General features: G+C 50.2%; 1 protein-coding gene across 2 annotated transcripts in view; it reads right to left on the bottom strand.

Moving 5' to 3' along the window:
- Rptor (regulatory associated protein of MTOR, complex 1) overlaps positions 1-17,296 on the bottom strand; it is a 298,474-nt gene that overhangs the window by 37,185 nt on the left and 243,993 nt on the right. For both annotated transcript variants that reach the window (NM_001134499.2, XM_039085689.2), the window contains 7 exons: positions 15,590-15,664; positions 13,178-13,243; positions 12,650-12,841; positions 8,300-8,440; positions 4,111-4,228; positions 3,214-3,354; positions 2,676-2,834 (listed from right to left, as the gene is read on the bottom strand). In NM_001134499.2, coding sequence (NP_001127971.2) covers positions 2,676-2,834; positions 3,214-3,354; positions 4,111-4,228; positions 8,300-8,440; positions 12,650-12,841; positions 13,178-13,243; positions 15,590-15,664 — 892 coding nt within the window. The remainder of the gene's footprint in view (positions 1-2,675; positions 2,835-3,213; positions 3,355-4,110; positions 4,229-8,299; positions 8,441-12,649; positions 12,842-13,177; positions 13,244-15,589; positions 15,665-17,296) is intronic.

Below are 17,296 nucleotides of genomic sequence, written 5' to 3'. Positions count from 1 at the left end.
AAGGTAGAGGGTGCAGAGTAGCACTGCAGCCAAGGGGTCAGCCAAGGGGTCAGCCAAGGGGTCAGGAGAGTGCTGATCTGCTGTGCACGGACAGCCTGGCATGGGTCATCATACCCTCCCCTCCAGCTTCTCTACACTCTGGGCTGCCCTATGGTCATGGGGCACCTCAGGAGTACAAGGAGGGAGGTTCGAGGCTAGGATAGGCAAGACAACTCACCATATATATATATATATATACAGCAGCAGGGAACAACTCTAGGACCAGCGAGATGGCTCAGGCAGTAGCATATACTTCTGGTATAAACCTGTTAGTTGAGTTCAACCCCCAGAATCCATGTAAAGGTAGAAGGAAAGAACTGACGATAGACAGTTGTCCTCTTACTTCCACATGTGTGCAATGGCATATAGACATCAAACACAGATCCAATAAGAATAATTAAAAGACACTCTTGAGAAATTTGATAATAAAAACGACAGCCATGAGTCTTGGTACAGCTGGGTCAAATAGAGCAGGGAAACAACAGAGACGCTGTCGAGGAGGACCCTGCCCTGGCAAGACTGCCTTGCTCTGAGCCCTGCAGAGGTTGCATCAAGTCTCACAGGGGCTAGACAGTGCCCAGGGAGCACAATGAAGATCCTCACTGAAGGAAGGCGTGGGCCCCCTTTAGGCTAGACTCGCCAAGTGCAGCCTCAGCAGGCATGCAAGAACCTCCCTTGGTCACAGACAGGTATGTGGTGCAGTTAGATCAAAGGCACGATGTGCCATAGGGAAAGAGGTCAGGAAAGGGAAGGAAGGAAGGAAGGGAGGGAGGAAGGAAGGAAGGAAGGAAGGAAGGAAGGAAGGAAGGGAGGAAGGGAGGGAGGGAGGGAAGGCGATTAGGGGATCCATGCGGTCGTCAGGCACAGCTGACTGAGAACAGGAAGAGCAGTGATGTAGAGATCCACTTACGCACTGAGTGCAGATCTGAGCTTCCACTGGGCCAGGCCCTGCTGTGCCAGATGGCCAGATGGCCAGAGAGCAGGTCACCTCAGGGAGCACTCTGAGAAAGCAGGGCAGGGAGGGGTGCAGGACAGGGCATCTGAAAGGGAGCTGCTTTTGTGTGAACAGGTGTAAGTGTCTGCTCCAGGTTGTCATGGTTTTAAAACCTCTTCTGCAATATGCAGAGAAAGGGGCTAAAGAGAATGCTATTCTTTGGTTGAAATGTAAGAAGAAATTGGCTTTAAATAGGCGAGTGTTGTCAGTAATGGGTTCTGCAAGTTATGAGTCTTAACACTACGTAAGCTCTGAGGTCTCCATGTGGATGTGGGAACCACCACACTGAACAGGGAGAAAGCTGGCAGGGACAAAGGATGCTGTTTTTGTCTCCTTTCCAACATCTTCTCACTTTGCAACTTTCTCCCTCAGATTTTGGTTTTTCTTTTGTGTGAATAGGTGTCATGCTTGCATGTATCTGTGTATCACGTATGTCCATGGTCAGAAGAGGGTATCAGCTCCCCATAAGTGGAGTTACAGACAGTTAGGAGCTACCACATGGGTAATGGCAACTAAGCTGAGTCCTCTGCAAGAGCAGCCAGTGCTCTGAATCACAGATCAATCTCTAGCTGCAATCCCATCCAAAGTTCTAAGATGTGAATGATACACAGATAAAATCACACACACACACACACACACACACACACACACACACACACACACACACACACTCACCCCAATGTTTGAAAGGGTGGGCAGGGGAGGATGAAGCAGACACATCTGGGCTCCGTCTATAGAAGCTGCTGTGAGCCATCTGCTGTGCCCTCAACTAAACATGACTCCTTAGCCCTGCCATCTCCAAGATCGAAACTGAGGCCAGCGCTGGGATTCACTTGTCAGACAAGGCTGAGCTGCCCTGTGACAGGCCCTGGCTCCTCATAGCCCTAAGCTGCACTACGCATGCCTCACAGTCTCACCAAGATGAACCACATGAGGTGTGGCGGACTTAGGGCTTACATTTAATTCATGGTCTGAGAATGAGCACAGGTGCACAGCAAGAGAACGCAGCTAATTCTCATTTCCTGTGTGATGTTAGCAAAGTCCAGGGGTTACAACTCATGGCTGAATCACAGAGAATGCTGGCTACTAAACTCCAGTTCCTAGGCAGTGAAGGGTCAAGCTGCTGGTCTGGGTAGAGGTTTAGCAGGTGAGCACTGAGGACCTTTCAGGAGTATTGACACTCTCTGCCCTAGCTCTTGACCTCCCACTGCTTACTGTAGGGCTCTCCTGGGCACTGGGGACAGTGAACATCATCCTTGGCTTCTCTCTACCAGAAACCAGAGCACCCCACTTCATCCTGGTTGAAGTAAGCAGGATGTCTTAGCTGACAGCCACCGCTCCACACTGCCAGGGTCTAGCGCACAGGATGCAAAGAAAGACAGATGGACTCATCTGGCAGCATTCCTGCCTGACAGAGCCAGCAGGCTCACATAGCCCTATACTAGCTTGTAATAGACTGTCCCAATGCGAAATGCTCTCCTCACTTCTTCGAGCGTCAGTTAATCTCTATTCTTTTGCATCCAGTAGAAAAGGTTTGGCTCGTATTTCTGACCAAATAAAGGCGTGTGCTGTTCTGGGCAGAGCAAACCCTGGGCAAGGGAAGACATGCAGGCGGCAGAAAGAGGAGGAGGCAAGGACTCACCTATGAGGGAGTTGAGCGCTGAATAGGAGCTCACACGCCGCATCTTGTCGATGGTCTCGAAGGACAGGATATACTCCTCGTTCTCAGGGCTTCCCAAGGTGCTGCTGGCACTACTACTTGTACTGAGGTTCCCGGGAGAGAAGGCCACTGAGCTGCCCGCTGGCCAGAATATGACAGGAAGGAGGTCAGGGTCTGTCTGAGATGTGAGCTTTCTTCATAGTGGGCACATTTACACACACGTAAGCACATTAATAGACATGCGTATGCATAAACTGGTGGACCCTCTCCTTGGAACTGAGATCCTCAAAAGTCACACCCTGGCCTGACTGATCGGGTGTTAAACCAGGTCTTTGCTAAGCCCATGTCTGAAAGGAAGATTCTGACTCAAGACAGTTGGCCACTTGTCACTCTGACACATAAGACATCAGGGCCCATATTCTGGAGGGCAGGGTCAAGGGGCACAGTAGCATTTTTGATAAATGTCTTGTGAAGAGCACACTGACCCTTCCCATCCCAATTCTGGTTTCTGGAGTCTTACATTCTTCCGTCAAGCTCAGGTTCTGCAAAGATTTGTTCAGGTTCCTAGCTGTGGTGACGGCTCGGATGTTCCCATAGGAGCTCACTGACCGGAGTCTGGGGGTGCACGGGCTGTCTCGAACTGGAGTCAAGCTCCCTCCCTCTAGGAAAGAAGGGGAGAGGAAAGAGTTAGCAATGGCTGTCAGGATAGGAGCAGGGTGAATGCCTGGAGTCTGCAGACATGGGAACAGGGACAGTTGGTATTACTGAAACAAGAATGAATGTAGAAGGGCCTCCCTGTCCTTCACCTGTGTGAGTGCAGGCCTCAGTTGTAGACATGTGAGTACTAAATCCCAGGAGAGCATGGCCCGGAAGGCAAGAGTAGCTCTGAGGCTGTTCTGGTGTTAGGGGACTCGGCCAGAGACAGAGTGGTGCTCAGCACCCTGGGCCTGGCAGGCTGGCCCCAGCCTTTGGGCAGCCGCACCTCCGCCTTACGGCTGTCTCTGTGGTCTGGAGGGAGGGGTGAGGAATTAGGAACACAGATGACTGTACTCTCCAGCGAAAAGGACAAATGTGAGAAGCAACGCTTCCTACCCTGACTCATGGAAACACAAGGCCGACAGCCATGTGATTCACTTACTCATCGCAGGAAGACAGCTAATGTTCGTTTCAGTACGCCCCACTACAAGTTTGCCGTCTTTCAAGATGTCCCCAAATTTGAATTCCAAGAAGGGTAAGAAGGAAGGGAAGGAGTAAGAGGGTCAGCACGGCCCTTTCCCTTCTAAAGGTGTGAGACAACAAGAGCCAGGGGCCACCCACACTGCATCAGAAGGCCATGCTCAGACCTGGCTGAACTCAGGCCACTAATCATTCTGGTGAAGGCTGGGAAGGGGGCCCAGGCTCCCAGAAGCTGCAGTACCTGTGGCTGCTGGAGAAGGCAAGGGGTAGTTCTTTTCCTCTTCCATGAACTGCAGGGCCACAGTGCAGAAATTGCTCTCATATTGGACTACAAGGTGACTCAGAGCCACCACCAGCTCCTGTAGAGAGGGAGAAGTGACAATTATGTCTCCAGAGGCAGGAAACTGACTGGGCAGCAGATCCGCACACTAACGCCTAAGGCGACTCCAGGAAACAGCTGGTTAGAACAGGGCTGCACACCTGGCAGCACAGGTGCAGAGGAGGGGGGGAGTGTGGAGGCAGCAGGCTGATGAGGGGTGTCCCCAAAGCCAGGCACCTGCCTTAGTCTGCTTGCTCACTGCTGGGCACCAATCACTACTAGTCCAAGGCTTTCTGATGTGAATTCCATAACCTGGAATAGTTAAGATTAGGCCTCTGACCCTGCTGAGTCTGAAACTGCCTCTTTTGATCCCACCCAATGGACTGGTGGATAGAATTGATAAGCTGAAGCATTCTTTTTAATTAATTAATCAGTTAATTAGTTAATTAAAATTGATTATACATCCTGACCACACCTTTCCCTCCCTCTTCTCCTCCCAGTCCTTACCTCATCTCCCCTCATCCATTCACTTTTCTTCAGAAAAGGGGAGGCCTCCCATGGATACCAACCAGCCCTGGCATATTAAGCTGCAGCAAGACTAGGCCCATCCTTTCCTACTGAGGCTGGACCAAGCAGCCCAGTAGGAGGAACGGGTCCCCAAAGCAGGCAACAGAGGCAGAGGTAGCGCCTGCTCCTGCTATCAGGAGTCTCACGTGAACACCAACCAAAAAAACTAACATATGTGTGGAGGGCCCGGGTCAGTCCCATGCAGCCTTCCTGGTTAAACCAGATGAGGGTAGGACACAGGAAGAGACTACTGGGAGACATGACTACAGTCAGGAGATGGTAACGCAGTGGTGGTGGAGGTGGCAGTGCCATATCTCTAGGATAAGCTAGAAATGCAGGGCATAGGAATCTATGAAGGTGAAGCATTTTTGAAGTGAGCAATAAGCTAACTTAGCTGTAGTGGGTTCTAGTCACAACGAATGAGAAAAGTCCTTGAATTAAAATGTGACTAGACCTAAGCCCCGGAGTCTGAGGAGACAGGATTTACATGTAGTTTATGATAGCTTAGCATCTCAACTTAAATGTTTATAGACAGAAAGGCAAAAAGAAGCTCTCGGTAAAGAGAAAGATGTCTGCAGAAAACTAAGGTCTGCTGGAGAGGCCCTCGTGTGCTCCACACACCCACGCCCTGAGGCTGCTGAGGTGCTGCAGCCAGGTCTGTGGGCTGATGTTCTCTCACCTCAACTGCACACACTTTTTTGCTTCTCCTATCTCTCTGAGCTCCAGGCTGATTTTCTAATAGCTTTGTTTGTGCCCCAACTGCTTTTGCACTCAGACCCACTATAACTTCCCAATTACGCCCAGGGACCCATAGCTCATGCTGCTCAGGCCACAGGTTTGCACTGGTCTCTACTTCCCCTCCAACGTCCTCAGATGCTGAGGTAGACTAGACCAAAGGTGAGAGCCCACTGAGTCTTCACAGACACTGTCAACCTGAGGCTGGTGGCCCCCTGAAGCTGCCTGACCCATCACCATGGAGCTGATCCTCCTTATTTGTGCCAGGGATAAAGTTTCTGAGCCCACAAGCTGGTACCCACTGGGCCCGTCTGGGGAAGAAGTCTTCATCTGTCTTCAGAAACCTCACGTTCTCCATTCACTCCCACATACAGTGGAAGAAACTGGTGTTGCCATTGACGGTTACTCTAACACCAGCACTTTGGTTCACAAAAGGCCATCAGGGGTGAGCTTGTAACTTACAGAAAAGGTGGAACTCACACTGGAGTGTCCTGACTATGCCCAGGAAGGATAGAGACTCTGCATCTGCACAGAGCAACCCTTTGATGTCAGAAGGCATGTATTGAATATCCTCTGTTTTATCCAGAACATAGTGGTCTGCCCAAGGGACTCAGTTACAGCATGGGCAGTGCCTTCACTCAGTGCTCAGCAGTGGTGCCAGGGTGTGCACACTGGGACTGGCCTCACATACCCAGTGGTCCTGGGAGGGCAGTCTGTGCTCTACATGGCTGAGCTCTAAACCTGCACACTCCCAGCAGGACCGTTAGTCCTCCATGGTACTCCCAGCAGCCCCTGGTCTCTCTGTTCCTATGGCAGTAGCTCTGACAGTTCCCATCAGTCTGAGTTTGACCCAGGCCCATGGCTGAGGAAGGCGAGCAACTGGGAGCTACTCTGTGGGTCTGTCTTACTCCACAAAAATAAAGATTAAAACCTCTTTAAAGACTCACCAAGGGGTTGGGGATTTGAACTCAGGCATGGCATCAAGAGTGCTTACCCACTGAGCTGTCTTCTTAGCCCTGACATGTGGTTCTTAATGCTGGCATCTTCAACCTGCTGGTGTTATCCCCTCACCAACCAACGCCTCCCTGACACCTAATTAGGACGCTTCTCTATCCCCTTCCTCACATTTCACCAGGCCAACTTATCTACTTGGCCTATGAGTAGCTGAGTCTCCTGTTAAGATACAGCTTCCCCATGGGGAAGTCACATATGGGCTCAAAGTTGAGCCCAATCTTGTGGAACCCCAAGACTGAACTGTTCTTGCGGGTTTACAGGAACTAAAGCCCTTTTAGAGAAGGCAATGCTCGAACACACAGGGCCTAGGAACCAAGTGTCACCACTTCCAGCCTAATCCTCTTGCTGCCCGCCCCACCCTGCCAGACTGCTAGGCTGCAGGCTGTGCATAGCACAGTCCCAGTGGCTCCTAGACCTTTGAAGAGTTCCTCCCTGTGGTCGTCAGAACCACATTTCTCCTGACACCAGGGTTCCAACACTTTAGTTAGCACCCTTTCTATTCCAAACAACTTCTGGAAAGGAGGAGAGGGTTTTCCATACTTGGGAAAGAAGATTAATGAAAATGCTGATCCTATCTGTACCAGCTTTATCCATGAGGGAGAAGTGCTGGGGAAGAACTGGGTGTGGGGAAGGAAGCAGGCCTAAGACTGCTATTGATCAGAAGCACAGGACAGCAACAGAACCAGTGACAAGGACATAAAAGTCTTCAGTACACTTTTTTTTTCTTTAAGCACAGGTTCTCACTGTGTAGCTTTGGCTGGAACTCACTATGTAGACAACATTGACCTCTAATTTATAAGGATCTGCCTCCCAAGTGCTGGCATCAGAGGCATGTGCCATCATTTGAAGATGAGGCATGGGGGTGACTTGGGTCAGTTTCAGAACAGCCAAGAGACTGAAATCCCCCAACATTTTGAGACTGGTGAAGCATGTCACTCTCAAGTTAGCCATTGAGCTGCTCTGCAGGATAATCCAAAGCCACGCCCAACCTCCCAAGGGGCCATCAGAGGGAGCCAACACCACACTCAGAAATGCTGAGGAGGGGACCCGGAGAGATGGCTCAATGCAAGAGCACTGACTGCTCTTCTGGGGGACCAGGGCTTAACGTCTAGCACCCACATGGCAACTTACAACTATCTGTCACTCAGTTCCTAGGGATCCAATACCCGCACATAGACACACATGCAGGCAATGTGCATGCCAGTGCATATAACATAGGAAGAAATAACAAGAGAAGAAATGCAGAGAAGGAACCTAGTGGCTCTCAGTGACAGCACATGCACCAGAGCCACCTGGGGACAGTCTGGACTCGTGTGTAGTCTCTGCTTCAGGAGCAGCTTCCAGAATCACCATGAAACCACCAGGAAATCAGCATTTCCCTCAAAGGACCTTGCTGGCTGGGAGTGTGGGGGAGACAGGGAATCAGGTCATGTGGAACCATCTTTTTACGGAGGTGTGAATCTTAGGGAGCAGAGAATTAAGACTTTGGTGTTGGCAAGTGGAAAGTGGCATTGGGGACACATTGCACAGACTGTCACTGCCCTTTAGCAACATGTGCCCATGCCCAGGCATGGGGATATTGGTGGTGAAAATCGGTAGAGCCAGTCGGCTCAGCACCCTCGAGTGAACAGATAGGAGCAATGAAGACACTGAGGAGCCGGCAGACAGTTAAGATCGAATGATGCACGTAAGTGGGACATGAGGCCCTGTGCGGGCTCAGCTCCAGGCACATAAGCACAGCCACACAGGGACAGCCACAGGCCCTCACTTTGGCTACTGAGCTGGCACCACATACCTTCCGGACCATGGGGCTTCCATCATTAATCAGCTGAGCCAGCATCATGGCCACATTGTGGTCAATGGTAGTAGAGTGGTCTGTCCTCTCAGCAGAGTTTCCCACAAAGGTACCAAGGGCAAACACAGCTGCACATCGTACCTGCAGGGCAGGAGACAGAAAGTCAGAGTCACACCCACAGCTGATGTGTCTGCCATCTGCATTTCTGCCAAGGCTGTCTGAAAGATAATTCAATTCAGTTCACATAAGTTCAACTCAATTCAATTTCACAAACACTTATTGCATGGTGTGCCAGGCCTAGAGCTACACTAGTATTGATGAGCAGAAAGGGTGTGTGGGTAGCTCAGGAGCTGAAGGTGGAAGCAGGCCAGCACCAGCCCAGGGAGGACCAGGCTGTAGAGGAGGGAACAGTTTAACCTGGCTTGTACAGTGAATGTCTGGATACAGAAGTGACGGAGGCAACAGTGATTTGGAGAGGACCGGCTCAGAACTGATTTGGGGGAAGGTGGGCTGGGCTGAGCTGAGCCGTGGAGGCAGGTCGTGGTCCATTCTGAGTCAGAAAAGCTAAATGGAGTCAGAAAGGGAAGAGTCCCCAGGGCGCAGAGGCAGTGAGACAGTACTGGGCTGGGCATGGTACCTGGGGACCTCAGCTCAGCTTAGCTCCCAAGGCCATGTGACCTTGGAGAGCCAGTGTCTTCCTCTTACGATGAGCAACATGAGGCATCCTGCACAGGGCTGGAGAAAGACCAGGCAACAATGTGCAAACAATCCTGGACTACCCAGAAAGTGATGGACAGCTGTGGGGCAGTCAGAGATGTGAGGAGGTTAGTGAGCAAGGTCAGGGGCCTGCCAGAAAGTAGATGGCCTTAGAGTGGGAAGTAGAGTGGCTATGAGCCACTGCCACCTAGTAAGTTATACACGCAGGGCTCCAGATCCTTTCCAATCTTGAGATGGGCATTATATTGCAGAGCTAGGGCATGGCTGTTCTAAGTCTGTGCACCTGAAACTTCCTTTCAGTCTGCATTTGGCTCATACAGGTGGCTGAGTCTTAAGAGGGGCCAGGCCTGGAGGATGTCGGAAAGCAAGCCATTAAACCCGTAATAGACAGAGGGATAATATGTTAATTTATAAAGAACTCAAGAAACTAGACGCCAACAATCCAAACAACCCAGTTAAAGAATAGGATACAGGGAATTCTCAGCAGAGGAATCTCGAGTGGCTGAAGAGCACTTAAAGACATGTTCACCTCCTCAGTCATCAGGGAGACGCCAATCAAAACAGCTGAGAGTCCGATTTACATTGGTCAGAATGACTAGGATCAAAAACTCAGGTGACAGCACATTCAGGTGAGGATGTGGAGCAGGGCAACACTCCTCCATTGCTGCTGGGAGTGCAAACTTGTACAACCACTCTGGAAATCAACTGGAAATAGTTCTATCTCAAGACCCAGCTGAATCATATATGTATATATATCATATATCACATACATCATCCATCTATCTATCTATCTATCTATCTATCTATCTATCTATCTATCTATCTCCAAAAGATGCTCTAACATCCCACAAAGACACTTGCTCAACTGTGTTCATAGCAGCTATATTCATAATAGCCAGAACCTGCAAACAACCTAGACGTCCACCAACTGAAGAATAGATAAAGAAAATGTTACACAGTGGAATACTATTCAGCTATTAAAAACAAAGACATGAATTTTGCAGGCAAATGGATGAACTTGAGAATATCATCCTGAGTGAGGTAACCCAGTCCCAAAAGTACATTCATGGTACTCACTTATAAGTGGAAATTAGCCATAAAATACAGGATAACCATGCTATGCTCCACAGACCCAAAGAAGCTAAGGCAGTAAGGCAAGAAAGAAGGCCCAGGCAAGGAGGCTTAAATCTCACTTAGAAGGGGAAATAAAATAGTCATAAGAGGCAGATGGAAGGAGGAATTGGGGAAGGATTGGGGAGGGAGAAGGGGTTGGGGGGGGTGAGTCAGATCAGGTATGGGGAAGGACAGGAAAGATGGCCAGATGGCTATGAGAATGAATAGAATTCTGCAAGTGAAAGGGATAGGGAGTCGGGGAGGGGGGCCATGCCCAGGACAGAACAGAGACCTGAGATAAGGGAGGTGCCCAAGGTCAACGGGGGTGACCTTAGTGGTGACTTACAGCATTGGGGATATGGAATCTGAAGAGGCCACCTTCTGTTGCCAGGCAGGAACCCTGGTAGAACAGTAGGGACTCCAATCCACCCACAAAACTTTTGACCCAAAATTTATCCTGTCTACAAGAAATGCAAGGACAGGGGTTGGAGCAGAGACTGAGGGAATGGTAAACTAATAACTGGTCCAACTTGAGACCAGTGAGCAAGCACCAATCCCTGACTCTATTAAGATACTGTTATGCTTGTAGCCAGAAGCCTCTCATGGCTGTTCCCCGAGAGGCTCCACCCACAGCTGACTCACACAGATGCAGAGACCCAAAGAAAAACATGTGGATGGAGCTTGGGGACTCTTATGTTAGAATAGGAGGAAGGACTGCAGGTCCTGAAGTGGATAGAAAATCTACGGGAAGACACAGTCAACTAACCTGGACCCTTTGGCCTCTCAAGAGACTGAATCACCAACCAAAGAGCAGGGACCTAGGCCTCCTGCACATACGCAGATGTGCAGCCTGGTCTTCAAGTGGGTCCCAACAACTGGAGCAGGGGTGGCTGCCCCAAAAGCTCTTTCTGTACATGGAATTGTGTTCTTCTAGCTGGGCTCCCTTGTCTGGCCTCAGTGGGAGAGGATGAGCATGGCCGTGCAGAGACCTGATGTGCCAGGGTTGGGGGGAATACCTGGGGTGGGGCACTGTCTAGGAGGAAAGAGGGAGAGGAGGAGGGAGGGGGGACTGGGAGGGGGGTCAGTGAGCAGAATGTAAAGTGAACACACACACACACACACACACACACACACACACACACACACACACACACACACACCCAAATAAACCCTGATAGATTCTTCCAATTCAGACATTAAGAACTGGTGTATGTCTCTTTGAACCAGTCTGTTCAAAGGTTCCACATGGACGCCTGTCAGCAGCTGTACACTCTAGGGGCGTCTCCAACAAGCCCTGTTCTTTTGCTGGGACTACAGATGTGGAGCTCCAGGGCAGGGCGAGTGGCTGTCTCTCGTGGATAGATGAGGCAAGCATTTGGGCCTGACACCTTTCAAGGAGACAGGATAGGACCTCCTGCTACTGTATTTCCTCTCTGAACATTTTGCAAGATTTCCTGGCAAGTTCATTTTAGGCTTTTCTGTGAGAAATATTCTGCCTTTTACAGTAACTACAGATGTTGAGACCTAACTTTGTCAGGGCTTTCCAAGGCCATGAGGGGGCCTAAAAGCAAGACAGATGGGCATGGACCTGTCCTTGGCACATTTGGGACAGATGGCACTGGTGTCTCCAGGAGTTAGCCAACAGCTGATGTGCTATGTGCGCTAGGCAGTTCGGCCCTGCTCTGCAAGCTACAGCCAGGACTGCACTTTCTGCCTGCGGCTGCTTGAACCCTTGGCTTACTGACAAAACACAGCAATCACTTCTGAAAATGATTCCCGCCCAGATCAAAACAATCTGAAACTAGGTCTCCTGCTTCAAGAGATGATTCTGTCACTTGTGTGGTGAGTGTTCCAGTGTTTTTTTTTTTTTTTTTTTTTTTTTTTTGGTTCTTTTTTTTTGGAGCTGGGGACCGAACCCAGGGCCTTGCGCTTCCTAGGTAAGTGCTCTACCACTGAGCTAAATCCCCAGCCCCTGTTCCAGTGATTCAGAATCATCTAAGGTTCCACTGTCTTGTCTCCCAGAATGTAGTACCTGGACCTTCCATAGATAATCATGCAGTAACATAGACACAGACAGACAGACAGACAGACAGACAGACAGACAGACACACACACACACACACACACACACACACACACACACACACACACACACTGCACAGCCTTCCCCCTCAGCCAGTGCTCTCAATAGGGGGCCATGTCAGACACACACAGGATGTGGGAGGTATCATGCCACAGGCAATGTCCCTCCCCCCATAAGTGATAACCTGGTCCTCGCCCACAGAATAGAGGTGCAGTACAGAATAGCTCAAGCTTGCTCTAGAGGCTGTGCCAGCCTGTAGCTACCCCAATACACGCAGAGTTGGCAGAGCACGAACATCAAATGAGATTCAGTGGCCTATCTTGGCGCTGTACATGGCCCTAAGGGCTCTGGATGCACAATCAAGCTTGAATGTGGGCAGGCTTCTGCCCACCTCAGCTCGCCTACCACAGAAGCTCACTTCTGCAAGGACAACTTACCTCAGGGATGGGGTCGGAGAGGAGGCTATAGAGTTTTTCGTGGGCGCTGTCTCTCACCCCACACCACCTTGCAGAATCAAAGTTCTGCCAGATCCTTCCCAGGCAAATGGCCACCCACTGGCGTAGCAAGGGGTGTGGGTCACTGAGCTGCTCCAAACAGATGGCAATCAGGTTCCCCTGCAGGCAGGCTTCCTAGACAGGCAGGACACAGAGAAGTGGGGCAGGGTCCTGACAAGGGTGACAGTGGCCTTACTCAACCACACTACACTACATCATTTTACTACTGTAAATCCTGCCAATTCGGTTTTGCCCTTCAGAGGTGAGCTAACAGGAGGACTAGCCCTCTGGGGAGAGCACTAGTAACCCCGCCTGCTGCCATGATCTGAAGGCTCCACAGACTACCTGAAGAGCAGCTTTCTCTGGACAGGTGGCCTGGGCTTCATCCCTGCCCTAAGATCCATGTGAGACAAGTCACCTTTATGCTGTTCCTGCAGGGGCTGAGGTGGCTGGAGCTGCTGTGATACTCACTTGCCCTGTTGTGTAGCTGTTGACGATTACAGCAAGAATGAAGGCTGTCATGGTCCTGTGTTCAGCCTGGAAAACAAAATGTATCATGGCTGTGCACACTCACAGCAGACTCACCTTTCTAGAGCACCCTGTGCCTTTTGTCTTCAGCATTGGCCTCCCATGTAAGGAAAGCAGCATGTACTGGCCTTCCTGCTGAGGCAGTTTTAAGGGTCTGCATGCAGACTGGTTGCTCCCTTGGGTGCTAATGCCATAGAGCATGCCTAGGTTGCCCTGCTGTCTTCTGTCATGGCAGAAAAAGTGATTGGTGGTTTTAGTTGGTTTGCCTGGCCCAGCAGCCATGCTTCCCCTATGTGCAGGGCTCAGGAAGCCTGGGTCCTCAGCTAAGCACACTGCTAGTGAGGGGGAACACTCTTCACTTTGCGTGGAAATCTGACAGCCCATTATGATGTCATCATGGAGTCTCACATGCACATCGACAGTCCTATCCCATTATCCCCCGGGACTCATGACATCTCCTGAGTTGACTGCAACAGAGTGCAGGCCATCATCTTCACCAAAGTGCTAAGCTGTCACTCTTTTGTCATAAAATATCTGCACTTCACCCTTCTGAGTAGCAGCATAACTTAGGAGGGGACTCTGTTGGGCAGTTGCTGAAGGGCCACCCACTGTCCTGTGCCCATCACTGTGACAGACCATCACTGTGGCTGCTGTGCTCTTACTGTGTTGTGGTGGCTTTGGGGATTTTCATTATGCTTTTGATACTTGTGGTTTTGATTATGCTGTCTGCGTGAATTAAGTTTTAACTGCTCCATGGCTCATTGTGCAGTTTTTCTTCAATCCTGTAAGTTCCAGCTCCTGTCAGTCTGACGCTGACTCTCCACTGCCTCCTTTGCGGGGCTGGGGTGATGTTAGTGACAGTGGCTGTTCTCATCCGTGCTCCTGTGGAGCCTTCATGGATTCCCTTCCTGGCTGAGGGGCATCACTCCTGAGTTTTAAATGCAGGGAGGGGCATTTCTTCCACTGTAGCTTGTACCGCCTCTTCTCCAAGACTTGTCTATTTAAGGATAGGTTAAAAAGCAGGTTTTATTTTCTTGCAGCAGACAGAAAGCTGTTTCTGAAGCACACTGGTTGCCCAGCATGGTTGACTGGCATGATTAAACCACACTGCCTTTATCCAGCCATCCGCCATGTTCGGAATGCATGTGTGTCAGAGACTGTGCCTGGGCTCTTTTCTGCGGATGCTAGTTCTCTTGTGTATTAATGCAGTGGCCTCCTTCTCTTTGGGGTGCTCGACAGCAGCTTGAGGGCAGAGCTGTGTTCCCTGGCCCTGGAGTAGGAACTCTGGAAAATGGCTTTGTATTAGCAGGACCACAGACTTGATCCAGAAATGGTTTTCATGTGTTTGTTTGTTTTGCTGCAGGCCGAGGCCTCTGTTCCTTTAGTAGCTGCTGCTTTCTCTGCAGAGCTCAGAGATGGTCAGCTTCTCAGAAGCAAGACAAACTCTGCTAGTCTTCAAGAATGAGGACTTTGCATACCTTGCAGGCCCCGGTATGATGTCTCTCTTGGCAGTGCTGCCTGTTCATGGCCTCATATTACACGTAGGGTCTGTGAAGTGTGCTGTTCTGAGGTCGATGTAGATAAGGACCACTACCCACCAGAACCCGTGGGTCTTCCCCTTCTCTGGCATGTGATGGCTTCCTTCTCTCAGATCTGAGCAGGGAGGGTGTGTCTGCCAGGTCAGGTCAGCCGGCTTAGAGCTTTCAGTTCCTGTAGATATATTCTTTCTTCCTCTCAAGGGAAGGCAAAGGCTTATTTCCAAAATGTGGATAAACTATAGATTTATGCTGCCTCTGACAGTGCATACCTAGTTAAGCAAGGTACACAAGTGCCCACCACACACCAGTCACGTTCAGAACTCTGCTGGCAGCTTTGTTCCTTCCTTTCTCTTTAAAAATTCTATAATTTCATTTAAAACAAACAAGCAAGCAAACAAACAAACAACAGCCAGGGAAGAATTTACATATGAAAGTTCCTCTTACAGGCTATGGGCACCACCTCAGAGCACAGTATGTGGCTGCACTTGAGCATTCTGCCAGTGGAAGCTATGAGAGAGAGAGTGACTGAGGGTGGCTGCTCTGTGCGCATTACTCTGAGCAGAGCTGGGAGGGATGACATGACATTACGAGAAAACTGCCATATACTCTATACTCACGCTAATTTTAAAAAACAACTTAGTATGTATGAAATTCAAACTTTCAAACAGTCTCTTCCCTCCTTCAGCAAAGCCTGTCAGCGTCTGTTAAGGGGCCTTCAGGTCCCCTGAGGCACCATACTGTAGACACAGGAATGGCAACCCCTCGTGTGCACTGGAGACATGCATGCTGTGGGAGAGGAGTGTGGCTCAGTCCTTACTGGCATGTATGGGTCTGCCAAGACGGACAGGAAGTACTTGTGACCGTTGTCCTTCACGAGGTCAGCCTGGCATGACTGGAGGGAAAAGGAGACAAAAGACAGGCCGTTAGTGCAGGCACCAGTGGCTGTGTCGTGGCTTCCCAGGCTAACACGCCGGGAAACCGTCATTACTGTGCATCTGTCCTTGTAAGGCCAGTTTTCACGTGGGGAAAGTTCTGGTTCTTGCCCATGGAGGAAAGGCTGGAACCCTACAACTCTCAAGAGAAGAACACACCTTGCTCTAGGAAGCAGCTCTGGGTACTGGGGCTGGCGGCTGGGTTAGGACCATACTCTCCACCCCTTCTGTGCTCAGCCTGCATGCCTTCCTCTCAGACTCCCAGCCTGGAGAAAGGAAGATATTCTGATATTTTACATTTATTTTATTATTGTCATGTATATGAGTGTTTTGTTTGCTTGATTGTATGTATGTATGTATGTATGTATGTATGTATGTATGTATGTATGTATGAAACATATCTGTGCTTGGTGTCTGAGAAGGTCAGAAGAGGCATTGGATGCTCTGGGACTGGAGTTACAGCCACCATGTGGGTACTGGGAACTGAGCCTGGGTTTTCTGCAAGAGCAAGTGCTCTTAACCACCGAACGAACTCTCTAGATCCAAAAATGAAGATACTTTAAAGAGACACTGTGTCTCTCAATCTGACAGTTGGGACAATGGAACCCTCAATTGAGGAATTTTCCTGGGAATCCATGGAAAAGGCACCAGCCACAGGAGGTACCTGTCTTCCAGAGATTTCACATTGACCACCTCATAGGCTGGGGCTGAAAGCCAGATAATGATGGGCCAGCAGTGGGCAGGACCACACCTTACTGGGGCTGCTTAGATAGGCACATCCTTTGTCCTCTGCTGGAACTTTCATCTCACTTCTGGTCCCTGAAGATGGGAGGGTGTGTGTGTGTGTGTGTGTGTGTGTGTGTGTGTGTGTGTGTGTGTGTGTGTGTGTGTGTGTGTGTGGCCTTTCTCTCTTCTCAATGTGGTCACATTGAATAAATCTTTCTGCTCTCTACTTGTATTTGACTTTTGTGTGGGGTTCAGGTGGGGATGAGACAGGGTTTCTCTGTGTAGCCTTCACTGTCCTGGAACTCTGTAGATCAGGCTGGCCTAGACCTCACAGAGATCTGTCAGCCTGTGCCTCCTGAGTGCTGGGATTGGGTAAAGGCCTGCCGTTAGCTTTCTGAGGATGGGTGGCTGGACTGACATGGGACACAGGTTGTGGCCCCAAAGCTCAGCAGCACTGTCGGGTCCTCTTCCACTCTCAGACTTCTCCCTTCTCATACCACCGACGTTTTCTCAAGTCCCATTTCTCTCATGTTCTTAGTGGCTTTTAGTGTCTCCGTTTTGCTAAGATCTTTTATTCTCAGACTCCCTATTTCTCCTCAGGCCCCTTCCCCCATCTCAGACTCCTCTCTTCCTCTTAGGCTCCCTTTCTCAGACCCCTCATCCCCTCAGGTTCCCTCTCTCAGGTTCCCCTCCTGGTCAGGATCCCGCACTTGCTCACCCTCTTTCCTCCCTTCCTGGCTGCCCTCTTCCTCCCACCCAGGTTTCTTGCCCCTTGTCTCAGATTCTTCTCTTCCCCTCATGTTTCCTGCTACTTCTCAGGCTCCCCTTCTGTTGCCTTCCACATGAGGATCCCTGACAGCACTCCT

This window comes from Rattus norvegicus, chromosome 10 (genome assembly GCF_036323735.1).
Source record: "Rattus norvegicus strain BN/NHsdMcwi chromosome 10, GRCr8, whole genome shotgun sequence".
NCBI classification, from domain to species: Eukaryota; Metazoa; Chordata; class Mammalia; order Rodentia; family Muridae; genus Rattus; species Rattus norvegicus.
This window is presented reverse-complemented; position numbering and strand designations above follow the sequence as displayed.